This window comes from Mustela erminea, chromosome 7 (assembly GCF_009829155.1).
Source record: "Mustela erminea isolate mMusErm1 chromosome 7, mMusErm1.Pri, whole genome shotgun sequence".
NCBI classification, from domain to species: Eukaryota; Metazoa; Chordata; class Mammalia; order Carnivora; family Mustelidae; genus Mustela; species Mustela erminea.
Window position 1 is genome coordinate 66,404,943 of NC_045620.1, and position 18,444 is coordinate 66,423,386.

An 18,444-nucleotide genomic window follows, 5' to 3' on the forward strand; every position below is an offset into this window, starting at 1 on the left:
AATGATTTAATCACAGCTAAGGTTTATTTCCCCATAGGTTATCCTCAAAAAAAGAGCTTGAAAAATAGTGAATTTGTATCAAGTTCAAATAAACAAGAAGAACATTTTTCTAAACTATTTGGTAAGTGATCTCCTCATGTGAAGCCATCAGGCTGTATTTGAAGAGTCTCACTCTTCTCCAGGGTCATATCTCAGCTAACCCTATGTTTTGATGGGAGGGAAAATGCTGGCGTTGATGCTGCAGCAAGTTCTTTCAAGTGTCAGAGTCCTAGGAAATTAGGAAAGTATGGAAGGTAAACACTTGGCAAGGATTCTGGTCCTCAGAGAGGGCTCTGTGCAGCAGAGCAGGACTACTACATGGGAATTATTTCAGGTGCTGAGCCGGACCCCACCTTAGACTAGCAGCATCACATCTGCCTGATGAAGGGCCTGGGAGATTCCTGTAGCAATGGATGGTGAGGCTTGAGGCTGAGATAAACCTTCTCCCCAGGTCTTCAGCCCTAGCTGAGCACAGGGATCCCCTGGAGAGATTGTTAAAAAGACACCTGATCAGATTCCCTAGCATTGGATGAGATATTTGCACCAGTAGTTTTTAAAGCTCTCCAGGTGATTCCAGGCTGGGACTCATTGATATGTTCAAGTCTCACATGTAACATTTGAGAAAACCAAGGCCTGGAAAGAAGATGGTAGGAAGCTCTAAGAATATGTTACAACTGAACTGCCCAAAAAGTATCTGAAGCAACTATTTTGGACAACTGGATTCTAGTGGAGCACTTGCATCATCCAGAGGAATGCTTAATGAAGAGACTGGTAAATGTTAGTGAATTTTAGTGATTCATGTATATCCTACCATTCTCCTTCCCCCAGGCCCTTAACAGGTGGCCAAGTAGTCAGCAGCCTGTATTCTCAGTGCAGTTTGCTGGTGTCAGAATGGGCAATATAGGAACCCATCTTCAGTGTGTTTACTGTCTTTGATGAATTAAGGAAATCAGGAAAACAATGAACAAAATGAGAATATCAATAAAGAAACAAATTATAAAAAGGTACCAAAGAGAGATTCTAGAGTTGGAAGGTACAGTGGCTAAAATGAAAAACTCACTGGCGGGATTTGACAGCACATTTCAGCAGGCAGAAGTAATCATTTTGAAATTGGACAATTGAAATTGTCCAGTCTGAGGAGCAGGAAGAAAAAAAATTAAAAAAAATGGTCAGAGGATGAGGGACCTGTGAGATAGCATCATATGTACCAACATATACATTACAGAAATCCCAGTGGGAGAAGAGAGAGAAAGAGGCAGTGAAAATACATGAGGAAATAATAGCCAAAACCTTCTCAAATTAGATTATTTTACATATCCAAGAAGCTCTAGAAACTCCAGGCATAAATGCAAGAGTTTCACACTGAAACACATTATAGTCAAATTGCTGAAATCCAGAGACACAGACAGAGTCTTGAAAGCAGCAAAGGAAAAACTGCTCAGTGTTTACAAGGGATTCTCAATCAGATTAATGGCTGATTCCTCCTCAAAAATCATGGAGGCCAGAAGTAATGATATGACACATTTGAAGTCCTAAAAAAAAAGTACAGTCAACCCATAGTTTTTTATTTGACAAAACTATTCTTTGAGCATAAAAGATAAATTAAGACATTTCCAGATAAACAAAAGCTTAGAGATCTGCCCCCTAAGAAACGCTAGAGAGTACTTCAGGCTGAATAAAAGGACACTAGACAGTTAAAAGTTTGAGAATAAAATGAACATTGGTAAAGGTGACTACATAGGTAAATGTAAAAATCAATATTATTGTAATTTTGGATTGTTACCTCATTCCTTTTTACAGTGTGATTTCAAAGGCAATAAATAAAACAATGATTGTAAATTTATGTTCATGGACATACAGTGTGTAAAGATGTAATTCGTGACAATATAGGGGAAGGTAGAGATATATATGAGCAGAGTGTTCATATACTACATTGGTACTATTCAGACTAGGTTGTTATAAGTTTAAAATCTTAGTTGTAATTCCCAAAGTAACCATGAAGAAAAGAACTAAAACATATGCAGAAAAGTAACAAAGAAGGCAATTGAAATATAACATTACAAAAAATTGGGGTGCCTGGCTGGCTCAGTCTATTAAGCAGCTTCCTTCAGCTCGGGACATGATCCCAGGGTCTTGGGATCAAATCCTATAACTGGCTCCCTGCTCAGCAGGGATTTGGCCTCTCCCTTCCCCTCTGCAGCTCCCTCTGCTTGTTCTCTCTCTCTCTCTCCTGCTTGTGCACTCTCTCTCTCTCTCTGTGTGAAATAATAAATTAATTAATTAATTAAGATCTAAAAAAAATCAACAAACTCCCAAAGGAAAGCAGTAATAAAGGAACCAAGGAACAAAGAATTTATAGGACAGGGAAAACAAATAAATAGCAGACATAAATTCTTTTTTAATCAGTAATCACATTATGTGTAAATGGATCGAACTCTTATTAAAGGGCAGAGATTAGCATATTGGCTAGAAAATCCAATTTTCTTGTTGGGAATGTAAAATGGTATATCTGCTATGGAGAACAGTATGGCTGTTCTTCAAAAAATTAAAAATAGGAATACTGGGAGGGGGGGTGGCTCAGATGGTTAAGCATCTGCCTTTGCCTCAGGTCATGGTCCCAGGGTCCTGGGATTGAGTCCCACATTGGGCTCCTTGCTCAGCAGGGTGCCTGCTTCTGCCTCTCCCTGCTTGTACTCACTTTCTTGTTGTCTCTCTCTATCTGACAAACAAACAAATAAATAAATAAGATCTTTAAAAAATTAAATTAAAAATACAGAATTACTATATGACCCAGCAATCCCATATTTGGTTATATATCCAAATGAATTGGAAGTCTCAAAGAGATGTTTGCCATACTTATAGCAGCATTCTTCACAATAGCCAAAAGGTGTCCATGGATGAATAGACTAACATAAATCCCACAAGTGACAGTGAACCCCTTTAACATATATACATACACACATATATACACACAATGGAATGTGTGTATATATGGAATGTATGTATGTGTGTATGTATATTTCATATACATATACATGTATATTCCATATACATACACACATATATACACAATGAAATATTATTCAGCTTTAAAAAGAAAGGGGATTCTGTCACATGCTACAACATGAATGTACCTTGAGGACATTATGCCAAATGAAATAAGCCAGTCACAGGAAAACAAATACTGTATGGTTCTATAAATAAGAGATACCTTTTTAAAAAATTTATTTATTTATTTATTTGACAGACAGAGATCACAAGTAGTCAGAGAGGCAGGCTGAGACAGAGAGGGGAAGCAGGCTCCCCGCCAAGCAGAGAGCCCGATGCGGGGCTCGATCCCAGGACACTGAGATCATGACCTGAGCTGAAGGCAGAGGCTTTAACCCACGAGCCACCCAGGCACCCCTAATAAGAGATATCCTAAGTCAAATTCATAGAAAGAAAGTAGAATGGTAGTTGCCAGGGGCTGGGGTAGGAGAGGTGGAAACAGGGAGTTGTTTAATGAGTATGGAGTTTCAGTTTTGTATGATGAAAAAGTTCTGGATGTCTGCTGTACAACAAGGAGAATAAATACTACTACTGAACTGTATACTTAAAAATGATCAGGATGGTAGGAGCTCCTGGCTGGCTCAATCAGTGGAGCATGCAACTCTTGTTCTCAGGATTGTGGGTTCAAACCCCACATTGGGTGTAAAGGTTACATAAAAATAATAAAATCTCTAAAAAAATGATTAGGATGGTAATTTTGTGTTATGTGTCTTTTAATATAATTAAAAATAAAACTTATTTAAAGATCTAACATCCTTTTGTGATAAAAACACTCAATAAACTAGGAATATAAGGGCACTTCCTCAATGTGATAAATGCCATATATGAAAAATATGTAGCTGGCATCATACTCTGTGATGAAAGAATGGAAGTTTTTCTCCTAATATCAGGCATGAGACATTCTTGCCAATTCTTTCAACATAGACTGTAAGTCCTAGCAGAGAAATTAGGAAAAAAAAAAGAAAAAAGAAATAAAAGGATCTAAAATAGATCCATAAAAAGTTCACAAAAATTGTTAGAGCTAAAAAATTAACTCAGATAACCATTAGTTCTTCTCTATAGTTAAGTCTGTGTCTTTAAAAAATTTTTCTTTAAAAAAAAAACATTTTATTTATTTATTTTTGAGAGAGAGAAAGAGCATGAGCACAAGCAAAGGGCAGGGCAGAGGCAGAAGCAGACTGTCCACCGAGCAGGGAGCCCAATGTGGGACTCAGTCCCAGGATCCTAGGATTATGACCTGAGCCAAAGACAGATGCTTAACTGACTGAGCCACCCAGGCACCAATATCTCTTCCTTGGTTTGATTCTCTCTCTCTTTTCCCTTCTCTCCTTTGTTTTGTTTCTTAAATTCCACATATGTGTGAAATCATACGATATTTGTCTTTCTCTGAATGACTTATTTTGCTTGGTATAATACTCTCTAGCTCCATCTGAAAGTTTGCAGGATATAAAAACAACACAGAAAAATCATTTGTATTTCTATATTCTGATATGAATAGTCCAAAAAAAAAAAAAAGGAAAAGAGATTGAGAAAACAATTCTGTTTACAATGGCATCAAAAAGATTAAAATACTTAGGAATACATTTAACAAAGGAGGCAAACATCCTGTACGCAGGAAAGGACAACACATTGCTGAAAGAAATGAAAGAAGACCTAAATAAATGGAATGATATCCTATGTTCATGGATTGAAAGATTTACTGTTGTAAAGATGACAATAGTCCCCAGAGTGATCTACAGATTCAGTGCAAACCTATCAAAATTCTAATTGCATTTTTTGCAAAAATAGAAGAACTCATTCTGAAATTCCCATTGAATCTCAGTAGACCCAAAGTAGTCAAAATAATCTTGAAACAGAAGAATAAATTTGGAGAGTTCCTGGGGGACTCAGTTGATTAAGCCTCCCACTCTTGGTTTCGGCTCAAGTCATGATTTCATAGGTTGTGGGATTGAGCCCCGCATCAGGCTCTGTGCTTAGTGGGGAGTCTGCTGGAGATTCCCTCTCTTTCTCTCTCTCTAAGATAAATAAATAAATATATATTAAAAAATAAAAGAACAAAACATTTGGAAGTATCCCTATTTCAAAACTTACTACAAAACTACAGTGATTAAAAGAGTATGGCACTGGCATAAGGATATCTGGATTTATAGACGAATGGAATGGAACAGAGAGTCCAGAAATAAATGCATACATCCATGGTCATTTGATTTTAAACAAGGGTGTCAAGACCATTCAAGGGGAAAGAACAGTCTCTTCAACAAACTGTCCTGGGAAAACTGAGTATTCACATGCAAAAAAATGAAGTTGAATCTTTACTTAATTGTAAATAGTAATACACAAAAATTAAAACAACTGGGTGAAAGACCTATATTTTTGAGCTAAGCTTTAAATTCTAGAAGAAAACGTAGGAGAAAATCTTCATGAGCTTGGATTAGGCAAAGGTGCATTAATTTTGGCACCAAAAGCATAGGCAACAAAAGGAAAAATAGATAAATTGGACTTTGCCAAATTTAAAAACTGTGCATCAAGAAATACTATCAAGACAGTGAAAAGACAACCCACAGAATGGAAGTAGATCTCTGCAAATCATATATCTGATAAGGGATTAAGATCTAGAATATATAGAGAACTACTACAACTCAAAAACAACAACAAACCAACCAACCAAACCAACCAACCAAATGACCCAATTTAAAAATGAGTGAAGGACTTGAATAGACATTTTCCAAGGAAGATACACAAATGGACAATAAGAACATGAAAAGTTACTCAATATTACTAGTCATTTGGGAACTGCAAATCAAAACCACAATAAGATAAAACGTTGCACATATTAGAGTGTGTATTTTTTTTTTTTTTTTTTTTTTTAGGGAAGTCAGTGTTGGTGAGGATGTAGGAAATAAGTGAGAATGTTAAGATGGTGGTGAGAATGGTGTGTGTGGAAAACAGTTTGGTGGTTCTTCCAAATGTTTAACATAGAATCACCATATGATCCAGAATATACCATATGATCTAGAATATATTCTAGATATATACCTACTAGAATTGAAAACCAGCTCAGACAGATAATTGTATACCAATGTTCATAGCAGGATTATTCACAATAGACAAGAGTGTGGAGATAATCCAAGTGTCCATCACAGATGAGTGAATACGCAATATGTGGTATAGACATACAATGGAATAGTATTTGATTATAAAAATGAATGAAATTCTGTTACATGCTAATTCATGGGTGAACCTTGAAGACATTATACCAAATGAAATAAGGAGACACAAAAGCACAAATATTGTATGATTCCACCTATACAAGGTATCTAAAATAGGCAAATTATTGGAGATAGAAAGTAGAATAGAGGTTACTAGGGGCTAGGGGGTGGGAGGAATGGAGAATTACTGCTTAATGGTACAGAGTTTCTGTTTGAGAAGATGGAAAATTTCTGGAAATAAATAGTGGTGAGGTTTGCACAACAGTGTGAATATCCTTAATGCTCCTGAATTGTACACTTAAAAATGCTTAAAATGGAAATTATATATAATCAACCTAGATTATATAAATAAAAAATAAATATATATATATACACACACCATAAATTATACATATAAATTTTTTTTTTTAAATTTAAAAACAGCAACAACAAAATAAGGTCTAGGGAGGTCTTTGCAGAGAGCAGAGATGAGGGAAAATGTTTGAAACCACAGATGCAGTATGGAAGCCAACCAGAATCCAGAAAAAGCTCTCCTCCCTGGTGGTGTGTGTGGGTCAGGGGTAGACGCTGAGAGTTACATCTGGTCTGAGAAAGAGCTCCCAGGAGTGTGAACACTGATGCTTTCCTCTGGGTTAGGACCTGTTGGATGTTCTGATTGCAGAACTATGCCCGCCAGTCCTGCTTGGAAGGGCCATCTCTCTACATGGGACATGGGCCTTTTTTCCAGGAACTGCCCCATGTTGGGAATTCTGGGTTTGTCCTTCCTCCACGTGTGCTATTAAAGAGGCTCCAGGGGACCTGCACTGAGTGTCTGGCTGGTTGCAGGCTGGGTGGTTACCATGACTGAATGAGTGAAGGGATGCAGTAGCTCTTGCAGCCACCTTACTGTGCTGGGAATTCTCACCCGGGAATCAGAGACTTTTGTCCTTCTTGCAGAAGCCCCATGTCTCTGAATCCCACCCCACATGTGTGGAAGGGGAGTGAGGGAGTGTGAAGGTGGGTGTCTGGTTTGGGGTTTCGGAGGATCCCATCATCCCCTAAAGGCCTACTGACCTGCCCAGCACCACGTTAGTGTTGGCCTTGCCGTTGGGGGGCCACCAGTAAACTTTCCAGGTTCTCTCCGAGCAACAGTTGAGGAATTTACAGGTCAACACATCTGTCAAGGAAGGGGCTGGTGACAGGATGGCAAAGGCTGAGTACCTCTGCCAGATAGGTGACAAGGTGGGGAGAGACGGTCACCCTCTCTATACTATCAAAAATGGGCGCTGTTTGAGGTTAATAACATCTCATTTAAAAAATTAACTTCCTTTTTAAAAAGGTAGAAAGGTATCAGTATGAAATGGGTAAAGAAAAAGTTAATAGTCTCTTCCCTACACCCTTTCCATCGGCCAGGTGTGCATTCTTCCTCTCTCTCCATCTGTCACTGTGCCAGTAAAAACACATGTGCTTGTGCAGAGATTTTTTGTTGGTTCTACTGCTTTTACAAAATTGGGATCATTCTCAATAGTGCCCTTTTCTCACCTTGGCTGGAAAGTGTCAGTTCTGGTGAATTAAAAAGTTTGGTATTTACACAAGTGATAAGTCTCCTTATACATGAAACTAAAACCTTACATTTATTTAATGCTGAAGTTCTATTTGATCTTTATTTGTTCCCTACCTCCATAAAGATAACTGTTATAGGGTTTTTTTCCCCCCATTTAAGATTTTGTTTGTTTATTTGAGGGAGAGAGAGAGCGCACAAGTGGGGACTGGGGAGGGAGAAGCAGACTTCCTGCTGAGCAGGGAGCTGGATGCAAGGCGGGCTCAGTCTCAGGACCCTGAGATGGTGACCTGAGCCAAAGGCAGACGCTTAAACCGATTGAGCCATTCAGGTGCCCCATTTCAGTAGTTTTATCCTACATTTACAGACCTGTGTATGTACCTGTAGAAATTAGGTTGCATTGTGTTTAAAAAAAATTTTCTTTTTAATAAAATGGGATCATAGTGTGAAAAAAAATGGGGCTGGTGACAAAAACTCATTATTTTGAATAAGTAAATTTGAAAGTTTATTTTTTGGGTCCTTAAGCATATTCTGTCAGGTGAGTGGAACAGCCACCCATGTACCAACAGCCTTGAAAAAGGGCTCAAAATATATACAGAATGGATGGAATTTGTGAAGGTTATTTTCCGTGGCTGTGCAAAGTAGAACTAGAAATAACAAGAAACTGCTGTCCCCAGGGAAAAGTAGAAGGCTGAAAACTTTAAAAAGGAAAGAAAGAGGAGTACATTTAAAAATGTATAACCATGAGAAATTAGGAACAGTTTATAAAGAGCTTTCTGACTTAAAAATCTGTTCTGCTTTATGTTTGCCCTGGAGGACTTCATCTTATAAAAATACATGGGCCCTCTTGGGGAAGTCTCAGAGGTGGGTCAGAATGATAACAGGAGCAAGAAGGAAAATAATGACACTAAATGTCATGAGGTCTGGGGCAAAGTTTCTAGCTGCATATCTTTTCATGGGAAATATTTACTGCTCAAGACATCTAGCTCAATCACACTTTTTCAGAAATGATTGTAGGAGTTAGGATTTCCCTTCCCAAGACAAGTAGAAGGCAGAGTGTAATTTCATATGTCCCCTGAGCTTAATATCATCTATTTACTGTATTTGTAGACTGCTTTAGGTACTTACACAGAGAAAAATGACAATCCCCCAAGGCTGGTATTAACACGTCTTTTTTACTTCACTTGAGATGAAATTCTACAGCAAGTGTTCTACAAGGCTCCGTATGGGACACCATTTGATGAAGCCAGAACAGCAGGCAAATCAATTACAAAGAGAGACATGAATTCAGAAAGCAAGTATATGTCTTTTAAACTATCAGTGCATGTATTCCTATAGGTCTCTGTATGTGATATATACAGTGCTATCATTTTAGCATTTGTTAAAACAGCTCCATGTGTGGCAAAGACAAATCAAGAAAGGCAGGAAAGAATTGTCTGAAAACCTCTCTATAACCTTCAAATCTATGGTCTCAGATGTGCCTATCCTTCTATTTTGTGGGGGATCCTTGGAGTTCATGTATAAAGCAGGTTCTCACTTTCTGGAGGCTGTTCAGAAGATAGGAACTGGAATTACAACAGGAGCCCTGAGTAACGTCATAACTTTGTCCTGCACACACTTTATGTACACCCCCCCCCCCCCCCCCCCGCATACTTTGATACTTTGCTTAGCCCCTGGGGAGAGGTGGTGCAGTCATTAGTCCCCGCATTCAATGGTAAGACCCAGGCCGGAAAAAATCACTTGACCTAGGGCACACCAGGAGAAATAACAAAAAAGAAAAATACTCTTCCCAAAAGCAGCTTCAGATTATTATTATTTTTTTAAGTAGTAGTTTGAGAATTAAGACAGTTGTTTGATCATAGGTTGTAAGGATAGAATTATGTATCAGAAACTCCCAGCAGTATAGGGAAGTGCCCCGGGCAGCCGAGAAATGGGCACTGTGTTGGAATTTTGCATACAGATGTGAATTTCAATTCCTGAGGTTTGTTTCCCACAGACTCTGCGTGGGCACCAGCCTCTCCAGTCAGCAGCTAGCGGATGCCTTGCTCTACATTGACATGTAAACTTTCAAATATACATTCCAAATACAAGTGGAATTCTATGTCAGCATTTCGACACTTAAAACAAAATATGGACCCAAAGTGCTTACTCAAAAGTGTGTACGTGTGTACTGATACAAATTTTTCTCTTTCATCCCCCCACCCCCACCATAGTTTTCATCAAAGGACCCAACGTTGCTGGGTATTCTACTGCACCAAGGTTTCTCTTTGGCAGCGTGGACAGAATTTCTACTAATGGTAAATGCAAATGGGCGTACTCGGAGTTGGGGGCCAATAAGTAATACCTCATCTTCTTGTACCTGAGTTTGGAAGCAAATGTGACACTGAGCTAAGGATCCTATAGATGAAGCTCAGACTATCTTCTCTGGAAAACTTGGCTGGATAATGTGGGGCTTTCTTTTCGAATTAGGAAGAGTAACTATGGTTTCCCCCAACCCCACCACAAGAGAGTTTGATTCTGTAAAATTCACAGCATTGAAGAGCAGGTCAAAATGTGTGCTCTCTGGAAGCGGATGGCTAAAGGTACCTGAATCCTCTTCCCAAACTTACTCGTGAAGTCCCTTTCTCCCGCTGCGGGCAGGGACTGGTGAGGTACAGAACACATTCTTGAAGTGATAGCCCAGAGGGGTTCTCTCTCTCCCCACCATGAGGACTGTGGGAAAGTGTTCTCCTTTAGCTGATGAGCAAAGGCTAACCACACAGACCCAATTGTGGGGGGAGCAGATGGGGCTCTGAAGACAGGATAAGAAACTAGCATCCCATGAAACATTTCTTCCCGAAGCAGCTAGAAAGATTAAAAAGGAAAAATAGGCTAATTATGTCACTGTCCAAGCTGGCAAATATGTGGTCTTTCCTGGGAATAAGAATATGAACTATTCAGTGGTTCTCAACCTGGACCAAGCATCAACCATGGGGTAGAGGATGAGAAATGGGAAGAGATTATCAACCCTTTTTTCTGGAACCCACTAGAGTTTCTAAAAGTGGAGTCCGGGGTTCCACACAATTATGCCTATTTTCTAAGTGACTTACCTACAGGTAACATTTGGAATCATTGACCTAGATGGTTTTTGGAGATTAATTTACTGCCAAATTCTCTTTAAAATGAATACCTCTAACATTCCTGAATTTGTCCTATAGATTTCCTTCTGTGGATTTCATGATAATCATAAATTCAGTGTAGTTGAGCATCTCTTTGGCACCTAGGTCTATACGAGCATCTGTGAGAGAATGATTTTATACTGAGAACCATACACGGGTTCGAATGATTTAATCAACACAGTCCAAGTCATGCCATTTTTCTCTGAAATGGCTACACCATTTATTAAAAAGTCCATCTGTGTTCCGATGATCTGAGATACCTCCTTTATCTTATACTAAATTTCCATATGTCCTAGGTCTCTTCCTGGGCTTTCTATCCTAACCACTGGCCTACTGGTTGCTGTATAAAACAGTACCACACTGTTGTTTTTTTTTTTTTAGGTTTTATTTATTCATTTGGCAGAGTTAGAGAGAGCACAAGCAGGGGGAACAGCAGAGGCAGAGGGAGAAGCAGGCTCCTGCTGAGCAAGGAGTCGGATGCGGGATTCAATCCTAGGACCCTGGGTTCATGACCTGAGACGAAGGCAGTCATTTAACAGGCTGAGCCACCCAGGCATCCATCCACCCTATTTTAATTACAGAAGCTGAACTACTTTGTGTTAGTGCCTTATGCGACTAGCCCCTTCTTTGCAGTTTTTGCTTGTTCCGTATTTTCCTCGCAATTTTTGCATGTTTGTTTTTTTACATAAATTTTAGTATCAACTTGTGTAACTTCATTAGAAGCCTGTCGATATTTTTATTAGCATTGCATTAAATTTATAAGAGTTATGCGTTAAATTTATAAGACAGACATGACTACTCACTTTGGGAAAACTGATGGTAAGTCATTCTGTGCTGGAATGGGGATGTCTTTCTATTTCTTCAACTTTACTTTTGGCTCCTTCAGTGTGTGATTTTTCTTCCTTATAGGAGCTTGACTCATTGCCTGGAGTATAAAATGGATTTATTTTCCTCTATCTTCCCAGACCCCCAAGGTGTACAGTGGCCAAAGTATAAAATGGATTTATTTTCCTCTATCTTCCCAGACCCTCAAGGTGTACAGTGGCCAATCTAAACTAGGTTTGGAGGCCATTCTTTTTTTTTTCTTTTTTTCTTCAATACACAAAGATCATATTAAAAATCAATCATTACACTCATCTTGATAATCCATGGTGTTGAGTTTCTAGGAGTCTCACAATGAAAAGAAATACATAGATTAGAAAACTTACCTTGGGAGTATAATGTCAAGTTGAATCATCTGAACTTACTGTTTTTTATAGGTCAAAAATGGTTAAGGGCCTCCTGGGTGGCTCAGTCAGTTAAGCATCCAACCCTTGATTTCAGCTCAGGTCATGACCTCAGGGTCATGAGATCAAGCCCTGTGTCTGGCTCTGCGCTCAGCAGGGGGTCTGCTTGAGATTCTTTCTCCCTCTCCTTCTGCTCTTCCTCCCTGCTTTCTCTCTAAAATAAATAAATTAATCTTTAAAAAAAATCTGTCATATTTCATATGGTTTGACCTCAACATGTGGTTCAATCATTCAGGGGTCTCTGCTTAATGGTATGGGTCATATACCAAAGTCCAGGCTTCCTGTAGAGTGTAAATCCATTTGTAATAGTGTCACTTCTCTCCATCCACAAAACCGGAGGGAGCTGATTAAAATCCTTATGTTATATGGATATAAGCAAATATTTCCTTTGTTCAGCTATCTTCTTTGGAATTTCATTTCTACTGTAGCTTTAAAATAGGTCCAGAAATTCTTTGGTCCCCCTCCTCTTGAGTGTGGGATGGACTTAGTGAGTTGCTTCAAATGAATAGAACATGACAGAAGTGGTGGTGTTCTGCTTCATAGATTAGGTCATCAAAGACATTTTGTTTTCTGCCCAGCTATCTCTTGAATGGCTCACTCTGGGGAAAGTCAGTTGCCATGTTGTGAGGACATTCCAGTAGTGTCCACTGACTTAAGGAGAGGCCCTTGTGATGCCTCCAGCCAGTGGAGAGATGAGACCTACTGTCAACGTCTGTGTGAGTGAGCCGTCTTGGAAACAGACCCTCTGGTACCAGTAAGCCTTCAAAGGACTGCAACCTTGGCCAACAAATCAGGCTTAGCTGGGTGGTTCTGGCTCAGAGTCTATCATGAGGTTTCAGTCAAGAGTCTTCAGGATTCCTTCTCTCACTAAAGACCTAGCTATTGATCTCCTACTTGGTGAGAGGCTCTGTGCCAGGAGTTGAGAGCTAAACAAGGAAGGCACTTGTGTCCTCCAAGATTTCACTGCCAATAGGAAAGTCAGCATCATCCAAAATTATTAGCTATAAATATGCTAAAATGGAAGGGACGTAGAAAGTGCTTCAGGTTGTCTTTGGATGGAGCTTTGAGAGCACAAGAAATGAGGGTCTGCTTGCCAAGGTTTTTTGAGTAGAGAGAGTGAATTAAGAAGAGACCCCCTGCACACAGTAGTAGAGGTCACACCACATAAGAAAAAGAGGTTGACCAGGCCTCTTGTCAGAGGCCAGCTGCTCTGAAGCTGTTCTGTTGGAGTAGGAAATCCAGACCACACACATCTTCCTTAGCGGCCGTAACCATACCTGCCCCCCGCCCCATGCCAAAATTAATGGTGAAAAGAGCTGGGTAGGAAGAGGGCTGAGGAAATGATTTTTTTTTTTTTTTTTGAGAAGTGAAGTGTCGTGTTAAAATGTGCATAGGTGTGTGCGAGTTCCAGCTATTACTGATAGAGCTCTGCTGAAGGGAACCTAGTTCTCAGTTAACGGTGCAGCAGTAAGGTGCTCTTTTTTTTTTTTTTTAATTTTAAAGATTATTTATTTATTTATTTGAGAGACAGAGATCACAAGTAGGCAGAGAGGCAGGCAGAGAAAGAGGAGGAAGCAGGCTCCCTGCTGAGCAGAGAGCGTGATGTGGGGCTCAATCCTAGGACCCTGGGATCATGACCTGAGCTGAAGGCAGAGGCTTAACCCACTGAGCCACCCAGGTGCCCTAGTAAGGTGCTCTTAAGAGAAGCAATCAGAGTCTTTTTTTTTTTTTTTTTTAAAGCAATCAGAGTCTTATTTCAGTAGTCTCTTAAGAGGAAAGGCAGAGAAATTATGATGTAAGACTTCAACTTTTTCCTGAAAACAACACCCAAATTTCTTGGTTCTGGACTCATTTAGCACAGTTTGACCAGGCCCAGGATGTGGCTGGCACTTGAATTGAGTCTCCCTCATGGATGTGGGGCTTAGCTTGTTGTCCTTGCTCCTATAATGGGCTACTGTTTCTCTCATAGTTAATGATTTTCTATCATTGAAATGAGGTCTGGAAACAGCCTGCATTTGGCAAAACTTGGTAACTGTGCTTATGTTGTCTCACCAAAAAAATTGCAACAAATGATCAAAATCACAAGCCACATTGATGGGTAAGCATAGACAGTGGCTTCTAATTCTGGTTTTGTTTCTGTGGTACAGAGACACAGAGGGTGAAAATTTGTGTTCACATGATGAGTCAATCTTTTCCACACCTCTGTGAAAGAGCAAGGCCAGTGTAACCCCTTAGCAGATTAACTCTACACTGTCCAGAGTTTTATGTGTCTCTGTGGTTGTTAATCTCTTGACTGATTTGACAAGCTGGCATTTCCGTAGTCAAGTAATTATGACTCACTTTAAGTTGGAAGTTTTCTCTCTTTTCTAAGCCAGGCTAAAGAAGGAACACATTTCTCTCCTTCCCCAGAAATAATTAAGACCTTGAGAGGCTGTTGTCTCATACCACAGCGGTGTCAACCACATTGTCTGATCCCCACCTCTTTGAGAGCTAGGCCAAGGCAGATTCACCAAACTCACGCCAAAGCTGACACTCAGCTCAAAGGCATCTGGGCTTGAGGGCTCCAGCCTTGAAGTGTGCTGGGGGTACATGGTTCATTACTTCTCACTCTTCTTCTTCTTCTTTTTAAAAAGATTTTATTTATTTGACAGACAGAGATCACAAGTAGGCAGTGAGAGAGATCACAAGCAGGCAGGCAGAGAAAGAAGAAGGGAAGCAGGCTCCCTGCTGAGCAGAGAGCCTGACATGGGGCTCTATTCCAGGATCCTGGGAGCCACCCGGGCACCCCAAGTCTTTTTTTTTTTTTTTAAAGATTTTATTTATTTCTTTGAGAGAGAGAGAGAAGAGTGTGAGTAGGGGAGGAGCAAAGGGAGAGGGACAAGCAGACTTTGTGCTGAGTGTGGAGCCTACTGCCGGGCTCCATCCCACAGCCCTGAGATCATGACCTGAGAGGAAATCGAGAGTCGGAACTTTACTGACTGAGCCACTCAGGTGCCCCGAGAGGAAGTTATTTTTATCATAAAAATAGAACTACTGGGCGCCTGGGTGACTCAGTGGGTTAAACCTCTGCCTTTGGCTCAGGTCATGTTCTCAGGGTCCTGGGATCAAGTTCCACATTGGGCTCTCTGCTCAGCAGGGAGCCTGCTTCCTCCCTCCAAATCTCTCTCTGCCTGCCTCTCTGCCTACTTGTGATCTCTGTCTGTCAAATAAATAAACAAATAAAATCTTAAAAAAAAAATAGAACTACTTAGGAGGGCCTTGCTGGCTCTGTCATTAGAGCATGTGACTCTGGATTTTAGGGTTATAAGTTTGAGCCCTGTGTTAGGTGTAGAGATTACTTAAAAATAAAATCTTTAAAAAACCAGAACTAATCACAGGCCAATGGTTGTTTTTAGATGAACACATTTTGTCTTTTGTCTTCCATAGATCACAATTCAGAGAAGAGGGATAAAGAATCCTCTCTCTCCAACAGGAATATGAATGAACCATTTACTGCTATAAATAAAGAAACACTTGAAGCAGCAGCTAAGACAGGTAATAAGTTATAACAAGACACTTACGAACTAATAAACTTATAAGCTAAACAAGACACAAACAGGTAACTTCAGAATGCATCTGTGCCTTTCATGGTATTTTAACAGAGGAGATGTCAGCACGCCTTTTATTTACCCACAATGCATACAATCTGCCGGTAAAATGATGAATGAAACTAACTCTGGGGATTTGACCACCCTTTTGAAAAGATGCTACTTTCAGTCATTTCTACACAGCCAGGGTCCTTCCTAACATGGGCATCATCATCTGAGCCTCTGCCATTACTGCACACTGAGGCTTTCTAACAAGTAGGAGGGATTAAATCCAAATATTGACTAGTCCCTGGTCTTCAGCCTTGGATGACCTGAGCCTGAGCCCATTCAGAATGGGTAGCAACTTGCCTATCACTACCAACAATGTGCTGACTTTTCCCAACAAGCCTTGGAGTGGCTTGGTGCTGCTGCCTCTCACTATAGCTTAGATGGAAGCAACAAGTTGGACGTTTCCAGTTTTCTTCCCACAACCCAAGATGGCCCTTGGCCAGCATCCCCTGGCCTGCATTGCTAGCCCCCCCTCAGTACTTCTTCACACCAAACCATCCAGTTCCTATCATGGAACGTCTCTGCCCCATTTCCCTGCTTCCTGCTTTTGTCACATTACAAGTGGAGTGACAGAAGCTCTAGGAGTCCCTGATGTCAGCTGGGGTCTCCAGCTAAGATTGTCTTGTACTCCTAAGCCCGTACACGGTGGCATTCAAAATCTACCCTCAGGATTTCGGCAAGTCCCTACAGGCTGTAAGAGCTGAAGTTCATCTGGCAACATGCTTATCCTTGTGAATGAGATTCTGTCAAACCTATGCACTTGAGGCAGATGCTATATATGGCAGGACTTCTTGAAGCTGGGAGGGTGGGCTGATGGGGGATAGCTCGAAACTGAGTATTTGATTCCACTGTTTTTAGTAGCCATTGCAGAACTTTCCACCCTCTTGGGGGCCCCTGCCTCCCCCTTCCATCTGACCTTCCTCTATTCTTCTCCTGCAAACTGTGCCTTTTTGTCCCTTCTTTTTGGTTGCTTTGCTGCTTGCTGGGCTCATACCCTCAGCGTCTCACCTCCAGCACCACACAGCATCTCATGTCACTGCCAAACAGCTTAGGAGTGTATTTTCCCAAACAAAGCCAGTTTCTTCCCCCAGAGGACTTCTGGGGCCAGAGGCCAAGTTTCTAATGTTTTCAGTTCTGCTGTAAGCAGAGCTAACAGGTTCGTCCCTGCAGATCTGTATGGGGACTTTCTTTCTGTTTACTTTGCCATGTGTCTTTTCATTTAGATATTCCAGATAAGACCGTACCATGTGAGCAGCTTCTGCAGTTCCTCCAGAGGAACATCATCATTGGTGCTGGCTCGGTGGCGGGAGTCCTCGTGGTCACAGCATTGTTGCTGCTGGCGTTGACCATGTGCTGCAGGAGGAAACAGCAATCGTGAGTGGCTCTTAGCTCCTGCCTTCCTCCGAAGAACTCATGGGTATCCGTGCCAATGTTGCCCCTGAGCTTCCTGGTGATCCTGGAGTTACATTGTGTATTCATAGGGCACAGATGGCCTGGGCTAGGAGTTTTTAAGCACTGCCTTGGTTTTGACACACAGCTGGGTATGGATTTCCTGGCTGGGTCCATGCTGGCTGGCCTCCATAAAGAATCCCTTAAGTTAGGTCACAGAGATTTTCGCACTGATGGCCACTTAAAAAAGAGGAGATGGTACAGCCTCTGCCTGAAAGATTGGAAAAGAGGAATACGAGGGCAGGGAGGGCTGAGGTAGTGGAGGAGATGACCACAGGGCTGACATTTGGCTTGTTCGCCCTGGGTCAGCCCTGGTTAGAATATTGAACGATCCCTCTACTGGTTGGTAAATGGCACCTCCCAGGACCTCCCACAAACTTTTCAGTCTTCCCCTGGGGTCCTGCAAATGAAGGGCGTAGCCCAGCAGTGGCCCTCCAGGGCTCTGCTCTGATAGAGGCCATGTTGACCAGTCAAGGTCTGTCTGTACCACTTGCTGAATGTGTCTGTTATCCCCCTGATGAGAGGGCTCTGATACAGTGGCTGTAACCTTGAGTAGGCACTAGAAATTAAATGGCTTACAAGATTATGCATTTGCAGTAATTGCATCTTGAAATTATGTGCCTCTGTCTGCATCCCTTGAGACACACTTCTTTATCACAGGGAAAAGCAGCTTCCCAAGGCCCCTCGGGTCTTGCTCAGCACTGTGTTATGTGCTCAGCTTGTCCACAGAGAAAGGAAGCTGTGGTGTTCTGTGGGGGGTGAAGAGTCCCTCCCCCAAAATTCGGAAGCTGCAGTACTTAAAATTGCCCACAAGAGTGACATTGCTTTCCCTAAAGGTGTTTTTTAAAACACTATGATTCCCGAGACTGGTAACCCATTCAGGCCAGCCACCACTGCCTCACATCCAGCTTCCTCCTCTGAGACAGGACTGAAAGTCAAAGAGGAGCCCAGAATATGGCAGAAGTTAGAGATGGAAGATTTCAAGAGCTTCTGGAAGCTTGATGCACTTCACAATTCTGACTGGAGCTTATACATCAGCTTTGTCATTTCCCTTCTGTGCCTTTAGAAGGTATCACAAGA

The 18,444-nt window shown here is 41.1% G+C and overlaps 1 protein-coding gene across 1 annotated transcript in view; it reads left to right on the top strand.

The window, feature by feature from the left end:
• Positions 1 to 18,444, top strand: part of C7H2orf92 (chromosome 7 C2orf92 homolog) — a 40,254-nt gene that overhangs the window by 20,992 nt on the left and 818 nt on the right. The window contains exons 7-11 of the mRNA XM_032351979.1: positions 38 to 121; positions 9,026 to 9,130; positions 10,050 to 10,133; positions 15,707 to 15,814; positions 17,139 to 17,289. Coding sequence (XP_032207870.1) covers positions 38 to 121; positions 9,026 to 9,130; positions 10,050 to 10,133; positions 15,707 to 15,814; positions 17,139 to 17,289 — 532 coding nt within the window. The remainder of the gene's footprint in view (positions 1 to 37; positions 122 to 9,025; positions 9,131 to 10,049; positions 10,134 to 15,706; positions 15,815 to 17,138; positions 17,290 to 18,444) is intronic.